Source organism: Natator depressus, chromosome 8, assembly GCF_965152275.1.
Source record: "Natator depressus isolate rNatDep1 chromosome 8, rNatDep2.hap1, whole genome shotgun sequence".
Taxonomy (NCBI): Eukaryota; Metazoa; Chordata; order Testudines; family Cheloniidae; genus Natator; species Natator depressus.
The window spans coordinates 7,016,796-7,032,228 of record NC_134241.1 but is presented as its reverse complement, the minus strand read 5'-3'; the positions used below and the strand labels follow the sequence as shown (position 1 = coordinate 7,032,228).

Sequence of the window (15,433 nt, the reverse complement as noted above, 5' to 3'; positions counted from 1 at the left end):
GGAGTCATTCTCCTCCTGCAGCCCCCTGTCTTTTGCTTCACGAGAATGAACCTGGCGAGGTTAAGTGGTCATTTTCCGTGATCTACAGTATTTGTGTGTGTGTGGCTGTGTATATATATCTTGGAAATATCAATTAGAATAACTAGCTCTCTTGCTAAATACAATGGCTATCAATAGGCACAATTTGGAGAGGGTGGTAGTTTGCAGATCATCAAATGCCTGCCCACTATTCAGGGCTAGAATGTAGTTAATGACACAACTCTGCTTCCGATGGAATTAGCATGGCCGTGTGCCACAGTAAATTGCATGGATACACCACAGTGACCCATCCAACATTGCGTTGCCCACATCATAAACCCACACAGCAGTGAGGTGCAAGATAAAGCAGACTTTTAGTTGAACAGAGACGCTCCCCAAAGGGCACGCCTCTTCTGCAAGTGACTCCGGAACTGTCCAGTGGGCAGAGATCCCCTGTGCGTCAGTACGGTTAAGAGAAGGTCTTGCTGAAGCTTCAACTCAGATCCATCTGCTCTTCCCTCAGGTTGTGTATTTCACTGCCACATTCCCTTACTTCATCCTGATCATGCTGCTCATTCGTGGTGTGACACTGGAGGGGGCCTGGATAGGAATCAAGTTCTACCTCACACCCCAGTTTGATCACCTGCTGTCTTCCAAGGTGAGAAGGGGACAGGGCACTTTTAATATACTGTGGGGTTCAGTTACTTGGATCAGGCTGGGATCCAGTCTTTTGGCCGCTGCTTTCAAGTGATGATGACAAGCAAAGCAGAGCTGTGAAACAGGGAAATCCCCAAATCTGACATGTGTGTAAAAGAAAAGCTTCCATTGTATAAGGACATTTAATGCCACGGCAGGTCAATCTGGTTATTCATGGCTCTAATTAACACTCTTACCAGCTGACTGGCATGCAAACAAGATGCAAAATCATTTCCTGCCTTTGAAAGTAGGAAAGAAAACCTAGGAAATCATTTCCAGCCTGATCCCTGCAACCAGGATCTCACCGCACAGCATAAAGTACGGCAAACACATCAGCAGCATGAATAGCAGCTGTTAGGAAGCCCAGGACAGCCTGCACTTTAAGAGAAGCCCAAGCATGCCCGAACAAAGAGGCCAAATGCAGTTCTTCTCCACCATTGGCTTTTTGGTTGGAGGCCAGTGCAGAAACCCCTGGACTGATTCCCTTCTCCCTCCCTTAGGGTGATGGCCCATTGGTGGAGCAGCCTAGGGTAATCAATAAGCAACTAGACTGAATTCCCTCCTCCATGTCGGTACTTCCAAATCCGATGGGGTCTCCATTTCAGAGCAGGTGGAGAAGTCCAAGCATGGACTCCAAACACCTGCCCAAGGTGGTTGCACCAGGTCAGGGCTGGAGTCCACTGGAGCATTTGGTAGTTCTCTGTGAAGGAAGCCCAGAAGCGAAGGACCATGGGAACTGCCCTCACTTGACTCTAAGAGACCCGTGTTGGATGGAATCAGTGTTGGCGATGCAGACAAAGAGTGGAGATATGCTCAGTAAAAGGAGTCAGCATGTCCGTCTGGAGCAGAGGGAATCCCGCCCGGAAAGCACTCTCTTCTTGAGAGTGGAGCTGAGATTTGCACTCCTTTTGGTGCAGTGAGCTCTTCTTCCTTGTTTCCCCCTCCCAGGTGTGGATAGAGGCGGCTCTGCAGATCTTCTACTCCCTTGGGGTGGGCTTCGGGGGACTGCTCACTTTTGCGTCTTATAACACCTTCCACCAGAATATTTACAGGTGGGTTTCCAGTCCTCACACAGGAAATGGAGGTGAGTCTCGGGGTGACAATCACAGTGGGGTTCAAACTGACCTGGGTCCTTAGAGTTATTACAACCTCTCTTCCCGGAATGGAAGCTGCATATCATGGGGCACCAACGGGTAAGCACCAACTGTCTCTTTAAAGGGAACAGATGGGTCAGGATAAGGTGGATAAGAAGAAGGAAGCAGGCAAGAAACAAGCAGAAAGATAGGGATGCATGGAGCCCAGTGGCAACCTGTAAGGAGAGACACCTGCATCCTCATCTGCATGCAGGAGGGGCCCTTGTCTTGGCACGAGCCAGGCACTGAGTGCCACTTTCCCTAGCCTGGTTCCAGCCCCGAGCAGATGCTGAGGAACGGGTTGCCTTGTCCGGTGCTGAGAGGGGTGTTTCACAGCCGAGCTGAGCTGAGAACCAGCTGAATTTGCTGCCCTCCACCACTGATTTTCCCTGATATTCGTAATAAAAACCCAAAACAGGTGGGGAAGTTGCCCAGTGTCATCTCCGCACTTTTAGTTTCTCTGTAAGTCCAGCTCCCCACAGGCTCCTGAATGCGGACGTTGGCAAAGAGAAAAGAGCCTGTCCCCTCTCTAACTGGGGAACCCATCTCAGCTCGGCGCAGAAAGCCAGCTTGTGCCCCCAAAGTGGGTCTTTTCTTGGTGCCCCTCCCCAGTCAGCCGCTGCCTCCTCTATCTCCTCTGGAAACCATGCAAGCTCTCAGCAGTGCAGTCTCTTCAGGCTCTGATGGGGACACGTTCAGATCAGCTGCTGTCTGTTCTGCAGAGATACATTTATAGTCACCCTGGGCAATGCCATCACCAGCATCCTGGCCGGGTTTGCCATCTTTTCCGTCTTGGGCTACATGTCGCAGGAGCTGGGCATCCCGGTTAACCAAGTGGCAAAAGCAGGTCAGACCAAAAAATAATAATTCCTTCCCTCTTTTCTTGTTGTGTGAGCGGGAACATGTGTGTGTGTGTGTGTGTGTGTGTGTGTGTGAATACATGTGTGTGTGGGGATATATGTAGGTTGGGGTGTGTATGCAGAGGGGACGGGCTTATAAGTGCTTTATAAGACTCAGGTGTGATAGTTTAAAACAATAATAACCATGAGACTTTGCATGGATAAAGAGCCATTCACTGGAGGAGTTCAAAGCACATTATGAAGGTGGGTGGTATTATCCTCCATTGGTGGGTGGGAAAAATCCTCCATTGGTGGGTGGGACACAGCGGGCCACGCAGGCTGGGCCGAGGAGGCGTTAGAACCCAGGTCTTCCTTCTCCCTCGCCATGAGTCCAGCCTAAGCTCCCACTGAGTTGCCATTTCCTGGAGATGATGGTTTGGGGATCAGAAGCAGCTGCCTTCATTACGTGCACAAATGGGCCCTCACCAGGGCAAAACGGGGAAGCAGGCGCCTAAGTGCCCAGCCGCAAATTCAGGATTTGGGAGCACAGTTTATGTGGCCACCTAATGGGGCCTGAAATCAGCGTTTAATGGTGGCTGTTTCCCAGTCGTTTTTATTTCTCCAGCTCCGAGCACAGACAGAACTCCCCAGAGCAGTTCCTCTGGTGCAGTCATCAGGCCCTTATCCTTTCCTGTGTGCAGGGAGCCATTGCTCCTTCCCTTGCAGTGAGTCCAGGCTGCTGCCCAAGTGTCAGCTGGTCTGGTAGGACTGTAACAAAGGGGTCTAGGTTGATAAAACAGCTGAAGCCGCCTCACGGAGCCCCAGGGAGGAATCTGGGCTCAGGTGGGACATATGTCTCCCTGGGCACCCGTGGAACCAGAGGAGCCAGGCACTGAAACAAAACCACAGCGGGTGTCAGAGAACGCAAGGAACGCTCAGAGGAAGAGAAGGGCGGTTTGGTGGTGTGATGCCAGCTCTTCATTCTGCCATGCAGGAGAGATGGCTTGGGAGCCCCTGGGACTCTCCTTGCCAAGCGTGGTGGGGACCAGGCGCTGCCCAGAGGCCATGGGTGGAGGAGGGGATGGTGTTACTTACAGAGGGGAGGCTCTGACACATGGAGGGATGGAGCAGGAGACACAGAGCCTGAGCATGCAGCTGTGGGCACTAGCCTAGCTCTCCAAAGCCAGGCCAGAGCACTGAAACAATAACCAGAGCCAGCTTCTCGCTCCTCCAGGCTCTCTGCAAAGCCCATTTCTGACTGGGGGCCCAGGGGGAAACACCTTACGAGAGACATGAGCCACCCCAGTGCATCGGGGCAGGAGCTGCTGCGACAAGTCCCACAGGAATGGGCCGAGTGACAACCCTGTCCCTCGGTGCTTAGTGAGACGTCCCAGGAGCTCCTGCATGCACTGATGTCGTTCCCAGGACAAACCCGGGGCTGGCAGAGGGGGGAATGTTAGCTGGGTGGTGGTGGGGTGACAGACAAGAGGCTGAATAAAGCCACGCGGCTCCACCAGCCAGCGCTGCCTGTTGTAGCAATGGCAGCTTGATACAGACGAGTGGGTTTGGGGGGAGTGGGGCATTCATCATGCTCAGCTGTCTCGTTCAGGGCCTTGGCGGGGCGATAAGGAACTAGGCAGGGCGGAGAGTCCCGCTCTAGTGGCTCCTGGAGGCTGTGATCCGTCAGCTTCCCCTCTCAAAGGGCTAACGTCCGTTTCCATGCTGGCTCCCTCCCGGGTCTTGGAGGCAGACGCTCGTGCAGTGAGTGGGGAGACCTGAGGTACTGGGGACCTCCTCCATCCGCAGGCTACTGCAATTCCTCCAGCTGGGAGCTCCCACCAGCCAGGGATTCCCTATAGGGCCTCCTACTGGGAGGCGGGTGAAGCCATGAGCGACTTAGCAGCTCCCCCTTGGGTAGCCTCCCCTACAGTGCCCCCTGCTGGGGAGACGTTGCCACCACAGCCAGGGCATCTCCCAGGCTGCGGGCAGCGTACAATTCTGTTGAAAACCTAGGGCCGTGGGTGACAGGGGGAGACCTCCCGGGCAGGAGGGAGGTGCCCGCTGTTGGGGGCTCTCCTTGCCTGCCGTGCGCTGTGCGACACTCTTGCTGATCAAGAAAAGGCAATCGTGATCTTTTATCTAAAAAAATAGCATGAAAAAGCCTTGAGGCTGGATTCCTGCCCCCTCCCACGGTGCCGGCCCCTGCCTGCTTCTGCTCGATCCCACACATGGGAACACCTCCTGTCTGCTCTTGTAGGACGCCTCTCCCGCCCCCCCCTTCTCCCAGTGGTGCCATCCCCTGCCTGGGCTGGCACACTCCCTCCGCCTGCCCAGCGGTAACAGCTGTGTCTGATGTACGATCCCATTCACTGTCCCATCCTCTGCCTGTCCCCTAGGTCCTGGCTTGGCTTTCGTGGTGTACCCCCAGGCCATGACGATGCTTCCTCTTTCTCCACTCTGGTCTTTCCTTTTCTTCTTCATGCTGCTGACCCTGGGCCTGGACAGCCAGGTAAGGACACAGCATGCCGAACCTTATACGTTAACCCCCCACACACAGACACACACGCTTAGGGTGGCTTGTTTTCCGTTATGTGCAGTTTGCCTTCATGGAGACCATTGTTACTGCAGTGACAGATGAGTTTCCTTATTACCTGCGGCCCAAGAAGGCTTTTTTCTCAGCCATCATCTGTATCGCCATGTACCTGATGGGGCTCATTCTCACGACAGAGGTAGGCAATCTTTCCCACAGGCCAGCTTGTCAGAGTCGACTTTGACTGGCGTCTGAGTGCTCAGTTAGCTGAGGATTTACAGGGGGACGTTTGTCAGATCCATGATCATTTGTGACTATGACTGAGTGGGAGGGGGCTCAGGAAGAGAAATGGATGGAGCGTCCCACCAGATAGGGCCGTGCGAGTGGAGACGCTAGGTGACTTCAGAGCAGAGTGAATCATTCGCAGGGAATAATTTATCTAATCAGTAGAGCCCATGTTTATTAACATTTCGCTGTGAGTATTCCATACTTGAGATTCAAAATCCAAGCTGCAATTGATCTAATATGTGGCGTGGCATTACTTCTGTCCCCTGATTGGATGAGCATGCAAAAAGGATGGATATACTGGCATTCGCTTCCCATGAATATTCAGGCCCCTAAAACTCAGCCTCCCAAATGTGACCAGGAAAGGGGCACAAGAGAATTCATCCCAAAAGGCGAGGGAACACGGGTGGGAGCTTGTTGACCAGCTCTGGTGATAACGGGTCCTTCACTGAGGGTCTGGCTGCTTGTCATTCTCTCTCTCCAGGGGGGTATGTACTGGCTAGTCCTGCTGGATGACTACAGTGCTGGGTTTGGACTCATGGTGGTGGTGATTACAACCTGCCTGGTGGTGACACGTGTCTATGGTAAGGGGAACTGGCCTCCATGGACTCTCCTGAGCAGGGCAAGTGGTGAAACATCTAGAGGTTCATGCAAAAGCTTGTGGAGGAAGAAGGAAGTGAGAGCTGCGGGGGGAGAAACTCATCCATTCAGTGGGCATTTGAACTGGAGCAGGAGGTGTAGTTTCCAGCTTGTGCAGATGAACCCCATGGCAGAGGGCTAGACACTTCAGCTCCAGGCTCTTGCTGCTTCCCAGGGTCGATGCAGCTGGATGGAAGTTCCAGATCAAGCCAGAGACATTTGTGTCATCACAATGGTAGCGGATACCTAAGTTTAACCCCTTCCTTGCTCTCATAGCAGAGCAGAGAAAGTCACGTGATACAGAAGGAGAAACAACACATCCGTTGTTCTCCTGGCTCTCTCTGCCCCCGTGGCTGACAGCCCAATCCCTGAGCTCACACAGCTGGTGGGGTGCCTCTCTGGAGCCAAGGGATTCGCCAGGAGAACCCGCAGCTAGAGTTGCTGGCTGGTTTCTGATGCCACCTCCTCCTCCTTTCTCTAGGCATGAAGCGGTTCTGCCGGGATATTCACATGATGCTGGGCTTCCAACCAGGGCTGTACTTTAAAGCCTGCTGGATGTTCCTGTCCCCGGCAATGATGATGGTAACTGGTGTGACCCTGCCGACGTTTGCTGAGCTTCCCTTACTCTGCCCACTCCCCATTGTCATGGTCTCAGCACCATTTGGATTAGTCCCTTTGGGACAAAATCTTTCCCAACTCGCCTGGCTCCCCCTCACAGCCAGCAGCATGGAATGGTCTTTGCACCCTCATATCAGCATGGGTCTCCAACCTGCGTTGTCTCGGTGGGGTCCAGGTAGCCCCTTCCCATCCCAGCCTGGGGAGCCCAGGTTCTGGGTGCGGGGGAGGTGTCACTAAGTTCTAGGGCTGGGCTTGGGTGTGAAACCCTCAGAAGACTTTGGATGACGGCCTGTGATGGTCCTCGGGGTAGCTAAGTCTGGGAGTCACCTTGTTTCCCTCCTGCTGCCAGCATGGGAGAGTCTTGCTTGTGCTTAACTGGGTGTCTGCTCCCTCACATCCCCAGCCTGATCGCCACCCAAGCCCTCTGCTCTGGGCTATGCCAGCCATAGCTTTGCCTTGCAGGTTAACATTAGGTGTGCCCCAACCCTCTGACCCCCTTTGAAGCGTTTCCCCATAGCATTCAGCCCCTTCTCCATTGAACACTCCCAAAAACACCAGGTCTGCCATCCCCAAAGGAACAGTACGCACACCAGCGTGTACGATTCAACTCAGGCCCAGCACTTAGCTTCACACCACCGCACTGAGATACATTGATAGTGAAAACAGCAATGCATTTACTATCAAAGCGCCAAGATTCAAGTGATCATGAGTAAGGAAACTGGAAACAAAATCATTGCCCATTTTCTAGAGACTAACCTTAACTATCAGGTTAGCCTCCTGTCTAATAAATTTTATCTCACTCAAAGCCTTTTGTAACATCTTCAGTCCAGCTGGGCTGCGATCCTGATTTCATGAATGTAATAGCACTGCCCATTTACCTACTAGGGGCAGGATAAAGGGGTGTTTTCTTTGACTTCTACTTGTATCCCCAGAGTTTGTTGTCTATCCTCAGAGACAGGATAACCCTCCGTGGCTTGTGTTTCCTGTGCGCTGCTCTCTTATTGACATCACATCTTTTCAATAATTTTGTATGTAAAGGGGCATCCATTGTGTTAGCTACAATGTTTAATTCACATCCAACAGAGATCAGACCTGCAGACATATCTCCGCAACACACCTGTCAAAATCCATGGGTCCCCACATATGCCTATCACAACAGCCCACTAAATGCCCCAGCACCTAAGTAGGGGAAACCAGTCAATTGCTATGCTCTTGAATGAACTCACACAAGAAAATGATAAAAGACAAAACCACCCTGTTGTCTGTGGGAGAACATTTTTCTGACAGTGATCACTCTCTATCTGACCTCTCAGTCCTCAGCCTCCAAAGAAATCTGCCCAACACTTCCAAAATACGAGCCTGGGAGCTTAAATTCACAACTCTGCTAGACACTACAAGTCATGGACTGAAGAGCGACACTGGATTTGTGGTTTATTAAAACAATCTGCAACCCACTAGCCCCCTCCCCCTTTTTGTCCTATGACTGCAGAGGTGTAAATGGGCCACTTCACCTTGAATGGGCCCTTAGAATATGTGCTAACTACTTATGCTAAACTCTTTGTTTGACTTGTGTTTAGCTGTGACACCCTGCATACTTTCCCCAGACCTGAAGAAGAGCTCTGTGTAGCTTCAAAGCTTGTCTCTCTCACCAGTAAAAGTTGGTCCAATAAAAGATATTCCCTTACCCATCTTGTCTAGTCAACAGAGGGACAGGTGAATAAACACCTCATCTGGCAGAAAACCTGGTTCTCCACCTCTGCTGTGATACAAAATAAGAATGTATTGGCCGTGTTGTGTGCACACATAACTCCTTGCATAGCACCTGTACATACAGTTCACAAAGAGATTAGTGACTGGTGTGACCCTGGCTTTCATTTGAGAGCTCACATGATGTTGGTGAACCAGAATGTGCATCCCAGAATCAGGTCATTCCTGTAACCCTCTGGCCAGCTGGCACTGAGGGGTTCTTGTGTCACACAGCCCCAGGAAGGACTCAGCCCTTTGACTCTCTCCCTGTGTTGCAGGCCCTGCTGGTGTACAATATAGTCAAGTACCAGCCCTCAGAGTATGGGAGTTACCGTTTCCCATACTGGGCTGAGGTCCTGGGCATCCTGATGGGGCTGTTCTCCTGCCTGATGATCCCCGCAGGGATGGTGGTCGCGGTGCTCAGAGAAGAAGGGACGCTGTGGGAGGTAAGTGGCAGATGGACGTGGGCGGCAGCCTGTAAAAAGGGAGGGGACTCTACCCCTCCAGGGCGTTTCTTCCCTTGGCTGCGTTCCCCAGCTCTCCCCACTGCTAGATACTGGTTTTCTGTGCCATGAAATCTTGCTCTTTGGTCATGCTGGGTAAAAGACAACCCCCTTCCTGCTCATTTTGGAGTCTTCGTTCTAGCCATAGGTCAAAGGGGGCTAGCTCCTGGGCTGTTCCCAGGTGTGAGGGCTGAGAATTGAGCATCATGTCAGACTGGGCTGCCTCACGGCCTGCTCAACCTGTGGCTTGTCACTGCAGCCTGTCTAGGGCAATCCTTCCGCTCTCCAGGCTCACCCTGTTAGCTCCCCCACAAGCTCTGCCTGGTCTGGAGTTGAGGGCCCCAGCATACCCATATTGTCTAACCTTTGCAGAATGGATTTAATGCATCTGCCCCAGCAAGGACAAAGGCCTCACTTCGGAAGCACGGGTTCCCATCCCACTCTCCCTGTCCACGAATCCTGAGAATTGGTGTACATGACAGCTTATTCCTGTGTATTTACAAGGGTGTGTGGCACCCTCTAGTGGTTTGCATGGGACATCACAAAGTCATGCTTATTTGGGATGTAGAACGGGAATGATAATCCAGAGAGGAAACAGGCCCCGCCTCACTTCTTTGCCAGGCCCTATGGCAACACATGGTGATATCACTATTCATGGCTCACGCGTGGACGGAGCCTGTGCACAGATTCCGAATGCAGCCCACGTGCAGGGAGGGGGGATGGCTGCACCGGGGCGTCCCTGGGGATAGCTGTAGGTGGATTCCTGGTGCATGCTGCACAGCGGACAGCAGGCCACAGACCCATGTGTGTTCGCACCTCTTGGTGCGTTTTGTGACATTAATATAGCAGGCTATGCGGTTAAACCAGTGTAAATCAGTGGATTTGCCTCAGGAAAGTGAAGTTCTGATGGCAGAGGCTACAGCTAAAGAGGTGCTACAGATTTCCATATACAGCTCTCTCAAGCCTCTCTTTTCTCATCCTAGGATTTCCCTGAGTTACAGGATCATAGAGACATAGGGCTGGAAGGGACCTCAAGAGATCTAGTCCATCCCACTGGGATGAGGCAGGACCAAGTAAACCTAGACCTTCCTTGACAAGTGTTTGTCCAGCCTGTTCTTAAAAACCTCTGATGGTGGAGATTCCACAACCTCCCTAGGTAACCTGTTCCAGTGCTTAACTGTCCTTGTAGCTAGAAAGCTTTTGCTAATATCTAACCTAAATCTCCCTTGCTGCAAACTAAGCTGATTGCTTATTGTTCAACCCTTGGTGGACATAAAGAACAATTGATCACCGTCCTCTACAGAACCACCATTTATAAATGTGAAGACTGTTACATGCCACCGCAGCCTTCTCTTCTCAAGACTAAACACACTCAACTCTTTCAACCTTTCCTCATAGATCAGGGTTTGCTAAACATCTAATTTTTGTTGCTCTCCTCTGAACTCTCTCCGATTTGTCCACATCATTTTTCAAGCATGGCACCCAAAAGTGGATGCAGCCCTGCAGCTGAGGCCTTACCAGTGCCACACAGGGTGGGACAATTACCTCCCCGGTCTTACCTAGGACACTGCTGTTAATACAGCCCTGAGGGACATTTGCCTTTTTTGCCACCACATTGTACCGTTGACATATGCAGTTTGTGACCCACTATAACCCCCAGATCCTTTTCAGCAGCACTGCTGCCTAGCCAGCTATTCCCCACTTCGGAGCTGTGCATTTGATTTTTCCTTCCTGAGTGTAGTACTTCGCCCTGGTCTTTAGCATCATATGGTGATGAACAACAAAAGGGGAAGAGACAGAAATAACAAATGCCTAACTCAGTCAGGCGAGAGGCTTCCCCACAACTGTCCAAATGCTGAGCCTTAATGGGTCCATGCTTACAGCTCTGCTGTGTCAGATAACCATTACCCCTTGTGGCTCACTATTGCCCCAAAAGCAACCTCTCTGAGCACATGCTCCTACAAAGGGCCACAGCTGCATTTGGGATGGGCTCAGGTAGCCAGGTTTGGCAGCAGCTTGGGTCAGTCAAGTCAGCTGTTCCTGGCCAGTGCTCTGAAGATTCTGCTATTGTGGTGTACATTTCGCAGCGTTCTTCCTCCCTCTTGACAGGAGCTACATTCTTGTTGTAGATAACACTGAGCCATAGCAACAGCCTTTCTGACTCCATTAACACACCCCAGAAGCCCACACCCTTCCTGCCTGCCCACAGGCAGAGACAGGGGGCTCTGGGCAACAAACACCCCCTAGGGAGTAGGATTAGAGCTCAGGATGCTAGTTCACTTGTGCCCTATATCAGCATGAAGCCCAGCCGGGCTCCCAGAGGCCATTGCAAAGAGAGGCAGACACCTGCTTTCTTGAGGTTAAATGACCAAGCTGACTCCCAAAATAGCAGCATGTAAGTGGCCTTGGGAGGTCTGATTCTTTCAGCGAACTTCCTCATTCCCTGACAGAGGAAAACACACAACTGAGAGGGTTCAAGTGGCAAAGCTGCACCCAGATCCAGGCTTCTCTACTGCTTTGGCCACAAGAGAGGGATGAAGCTGGGTTCTTGCTTTGGCCCAATCTCTAATACAGACTAATAAAATAAAGGAAACTCTCTATCAGTCCCTACTTACTGCATAGCAAAGCCACAGCACCTAGGACAAATCATAGCAAATACAGCCACTTAATTCAGACCCCCCCCCCCCCCTTTCCCCATACACCATAAACAACTCTGCTAGCTAGCTTGCTGGACCACTGCTAGGGGTTTTATACTGAGCTGCCTTCCCATCATGCCTTGGGACAAGGCTGTCCCGACCTCTCCAGTCCTTAATGGAAGGGTGGTTCAGCCAATCCCTTCCCTCTGTGCCTGAGTGGCCCCTCCTCTTCTTGTGCAAGCAGAGGTTTCTGCTGGTCACTTGCAGCTGCGAGCTGGTGATTACTCATCAAAGCAATGGCAGTTCTGGTGGGTGGTGATTTTCCTGCACTGGACTGGTGTCCCCTGAGCCCTGCTGCTCTCATCACACAGATGTGAGGAGAATAGTGGGAAGCTGCTTCTCAGGGGGAAGCCCCTCCTCCTCCTCCTTGCACCCCCTGCCCAGTGCTTCTGCCCCCAAAGCCTTTCACCCTGCTGATTAGTTCTCAGGTGCATCAGGTCACAACCTGACAGGAAGAGTGCAGCAGCTCAGACCCCTGAGCTGCCCAGCTGAGCAGCCCTTTGAGATGCAGGTCTGGAGGGGGAGGGAGTGTGTCTCTCCCCCCCCCCCCCCGGGCCACTGCTGCAGGACTTGGGCAGACAGGCAGCCTGTGTGGGTGCTGATCACATGGCTCCTGGGAGTGCCTTTACCCCTGGGAGGGCCAATGAGCAGTGAGTAAAGTGCCCGATGCATTAATCCAAACACACAGCAGCCCCAGGCAGCAGGGCCTGAGTCCGCTGGCTCCTGGCACGCAGCGTCATTCACTGCTCGGGGAATGCTTCAATACAGGGACGACGTTCCCTTTTTCTTCTGCAGCTGGTCTGTCCCTGGGGAATCTCCGCAGGCGCCCTTAGGCCTGACTGCGCCCAGGGAGTCTCCCAGCGTCCAGCGACGGTGCAGGGCACCGATGCAGATGGCACTAGCGTTCCCTGGCAATTTCACCATCCTCCAGGCCAGGTGACACAGAAATGGCAGTGCTGGGTTAGTGCTGCACTGGCACTAGTGAGCCAGGGGGACTGTCCAAGGAGAGGCCCAGCCACTGGGAACAGGGCTCAGAGCAGCAGCAAATCCTTGTCCACACACAAGTGCTGGCTGGGGCACCTTTAGAGCTTCAATTGCTCCATCCAGACTCAAATACAGCTCCCCCTATGGGCTGCTAGAGATGGTCTGGACAGGTGCCCCGTGTAATTACAGTACCCCCTGTAGGCTGGCTAGAGATGGTGTGGTGCCCCATGTGATTACAGTGGCCCCTATGGGCTGGCTAGAGATGGTGTGGTGCCCCATGTGATTACAGTGCTCCCTATGGGCTGGCTAGAGATGGTGTGGTGCCCCATGTGATTACAGTGCCCCCTATGGGCTGGCTAGAGATGGTCCCCGTTGGTTCTGATGCCCTGACAGTAGCTATGGAGTGAGTCTAGTCCAAAGCATTGGATGCTGGGGCATTGTCTGAAGCGCTCACCTGGTGATCTGTCACCATTACTGAGCCTTAGTGCCTAGCGGGTGCTTCTGTAACACTGCTGTTCATCTCCTGTTTTCAACCACAGAGAATCCAGCAAGCCAGCCGGCCAGCCATGGACTGGGGCCCTTCTCTGGAGGAGAACAGAACCGGCATGTACGTGGCTACCCTGGCCGGCAGCCAGTCCCCCAAACCCTTGATGGTCCACATGAGGAAATACGGGGGAATCACCAGCTATGAGAACACAGCCATCGAGGTGGACAGGGAGATCGAGGAGGAAGAGGAGTCTATGATGTGAGGAGGCCACGAACCCGGTGGGGAGCAGAGAATGGGGGACTGCACCCCTGAACTTGCACAGTTGCACTTAGGCCCTTCGGGCCAGTTAACAGGCCTTTCTAGAGGCAGCTGCGAGCTGCTGACCTTCCAGCATCCCACGGGATGCTCTGGCCTCTCCAGGAGAATGCTGCTGAGAATCCCAGTGTTGCTGAGATTTTTGTTCAGTGTGGCAAGCTGTGTAATGAATGTGTGTGTTAGCTCTCCAGTGTCTGGGACCAGCTGCCTGCACCTTACCCTGCTCCAGGCCCGCCCCACCCTGCCTGGGTGCCCTCTGCCCAGAGTTATGACTCATTGACCCCTGTGTAAAGACTGCGACATGCACCCACTTTGCACTCCTTTTGCACAGGCATCAGTGAGCAAGGCAGTGGAGAACAAGGCTAGTAGTTGGTGGTGGTGTTTGTTGTTGCTAAGCCTGTTTAACTCCAATGACGCACGGACGTTGTGGAGAAAGGATGTCTTTGTTAACCCCACCCTGTCAGTGGAGGGGTGTGAGTGCCTGTGTGTCCCACCCCTTCTGGGGTCCTCCAGCAACACCAGGTTCTCACGGTGCCCGTGTGTCCTGCCCCTGCTGGGGTCCTCCAGCAAAACCAGGTCCTCATGGTGCCCGTGTGTCCCGCCCCTGCTGGGGTCCTCCAGCAACACCAGTCCTCATGGTGCCCGTGTGTCCCGCCCCTACTGGGAGCCTCCAGCAACACCAGGGAAGACCAGAGTGGCCATTCCTAATAAATAAGTCTAGGGAAAAGAAAACCCATGTTATAAAACAAACCAACCCGCCCCCAGACAGGCCTTTCTGTGCACGACAGAGAAAGGTAAACCCTGGTCCTGGGATAAATCAGTCCTTTGCAGGTTGCTCTTAAGAGGTGCCATTTGCACTCTGGGCCCCTGTTCACACAGCTGAATTCAGAACCTCAGGGTGAGGCTGCGTCAGGTTAACCCCTCCGTGGACTGCAGCTGGTGGTGGGGCAGAGCCTCTGGCTGTGGCTGTCCCTCCCCTCTTCCCGCCCAGGGTGGAGCAGAGTGGGGGCTGGGAGGGGGCGATGTCTAATCTCGGCAGTGCCCCCCCAGTCACAAGCCCTGGGAGCAGAGTGCAGGCCGGGGTGGGGGGCACTTGACGTGTGTTTTTTCCATGTTTGCAATGCGAAGGGGTCGGCTGACTCGCCGAGTGAAGACTGCAGCAGGACCAGCCACGCGCTCTCTGGCACCGGTGGTCCGTTGTGCTGCAGGGCTTGTGCTGCGCTGACTAGCCCGTGAATTATGAATGAGGAGCTATTGGAAGTGTTACTAAAATAACTTCACAGAAAGGAATGGAAAAAACCTCTCTGCATGGGCTCTTTGCAAGATCCCACTCGCTGGGCACAGAGACCCCATGCTGAGGGGCTGCCTCCAGAGTCTTCTCCAGGCAGGGACAGAAATCCAGTCTCACTTCTTCTCCTCCAGTGCCAGAGTCCACTCAAGGGGGGCACGGATCACCTTCCCTTGTAGTCCCTGTTATTGAAGTTTGGGGGGAGGGTGCCCCTTATCTCACATGGTAATAGGAAAATCCTGGACTGGCAGTCATTGCTTGCATGACATGGAGTAAAGTTCCAGGAATGTCCTGACTTGTCAAAGTCTCCAGGAAGTCCTCTCCCCACATGGCCTGTTATAATTTCTACACTAGGGTGACCAGATAGCAAGTGTGAAAAATCGGGATGGGGGTGGAGGGTGACAGGCACCTACATAAAACAAAGCCCCGAATATCGGGACTGTCCCTATAAAATCAGGTCTCCTGCTCACCCTGTGCTACACACAGCTCTCCACACCTTCCTCCCCCGGCAGTCTGAGGGTATGTCTACCTTTGCACTGTGGGTACATCTACACAGCAAAAATCAGTCAATCAATCTGTGGCAGCGAGTCTCCGAGCTCGATCAACTGACTGGGGCTTGTGGGGCTCATGCTGCGGAGGTCAAAAGAGCAGTGTAG

At 53.0% G+C, this 15,433-nt stretch overlaps 1 protein-coding gene across 1 annotated transcript in view; it reads left to right on the top strand.

Moving 5' to 3' along the window:
• The window catches only part of SLC6A7 (solute carrier family 6 member 7), a 29,647-nt gene extending 14,461 nt beyond the window's left edge, over window positions 1–15,186 (top strand). The window contains exons 6-14 of the mRNA XM_074960302.1: window positions 542–676; window positions 1,663–1,766; window positions 2,570–2,694; window positions 5,083–5,195; window positions 5,284–5,415; window positions 5,986–6,085; window positions 6,622–6,722; window positions 8,783–8,950; window positions 13,227–15,186. Coding sequence (XP_074816403.1) covers window positions 542–676; window positions 1,663–1,766; window positions 2,570–2,694; window positions 5,083–5,195; window positions 5,284–5,415; window positions 5,986–6,085; window positions 6,622–6,722; window positions 8,783–8,950; window positions 13,227–13,436 — 1,188 coding nt within the window. The 3' untranslated portion in view covers window positions 13,437–15,186. The remainder of the gene's footprint in view (window positions 1–541; window positions 677–1,662; window positions 1,767–2,569; window positions 2,695–5,082; window positions 5,196–5,283; window positions 5,416–5,985; window positions 6,086–6,621; window positions 6,723–8,782; window positions 8,951–13,226) is intronic.
• The last annotated feature ends 247 nt before the right edge of the window (window positions 15,187–15,433 follow it).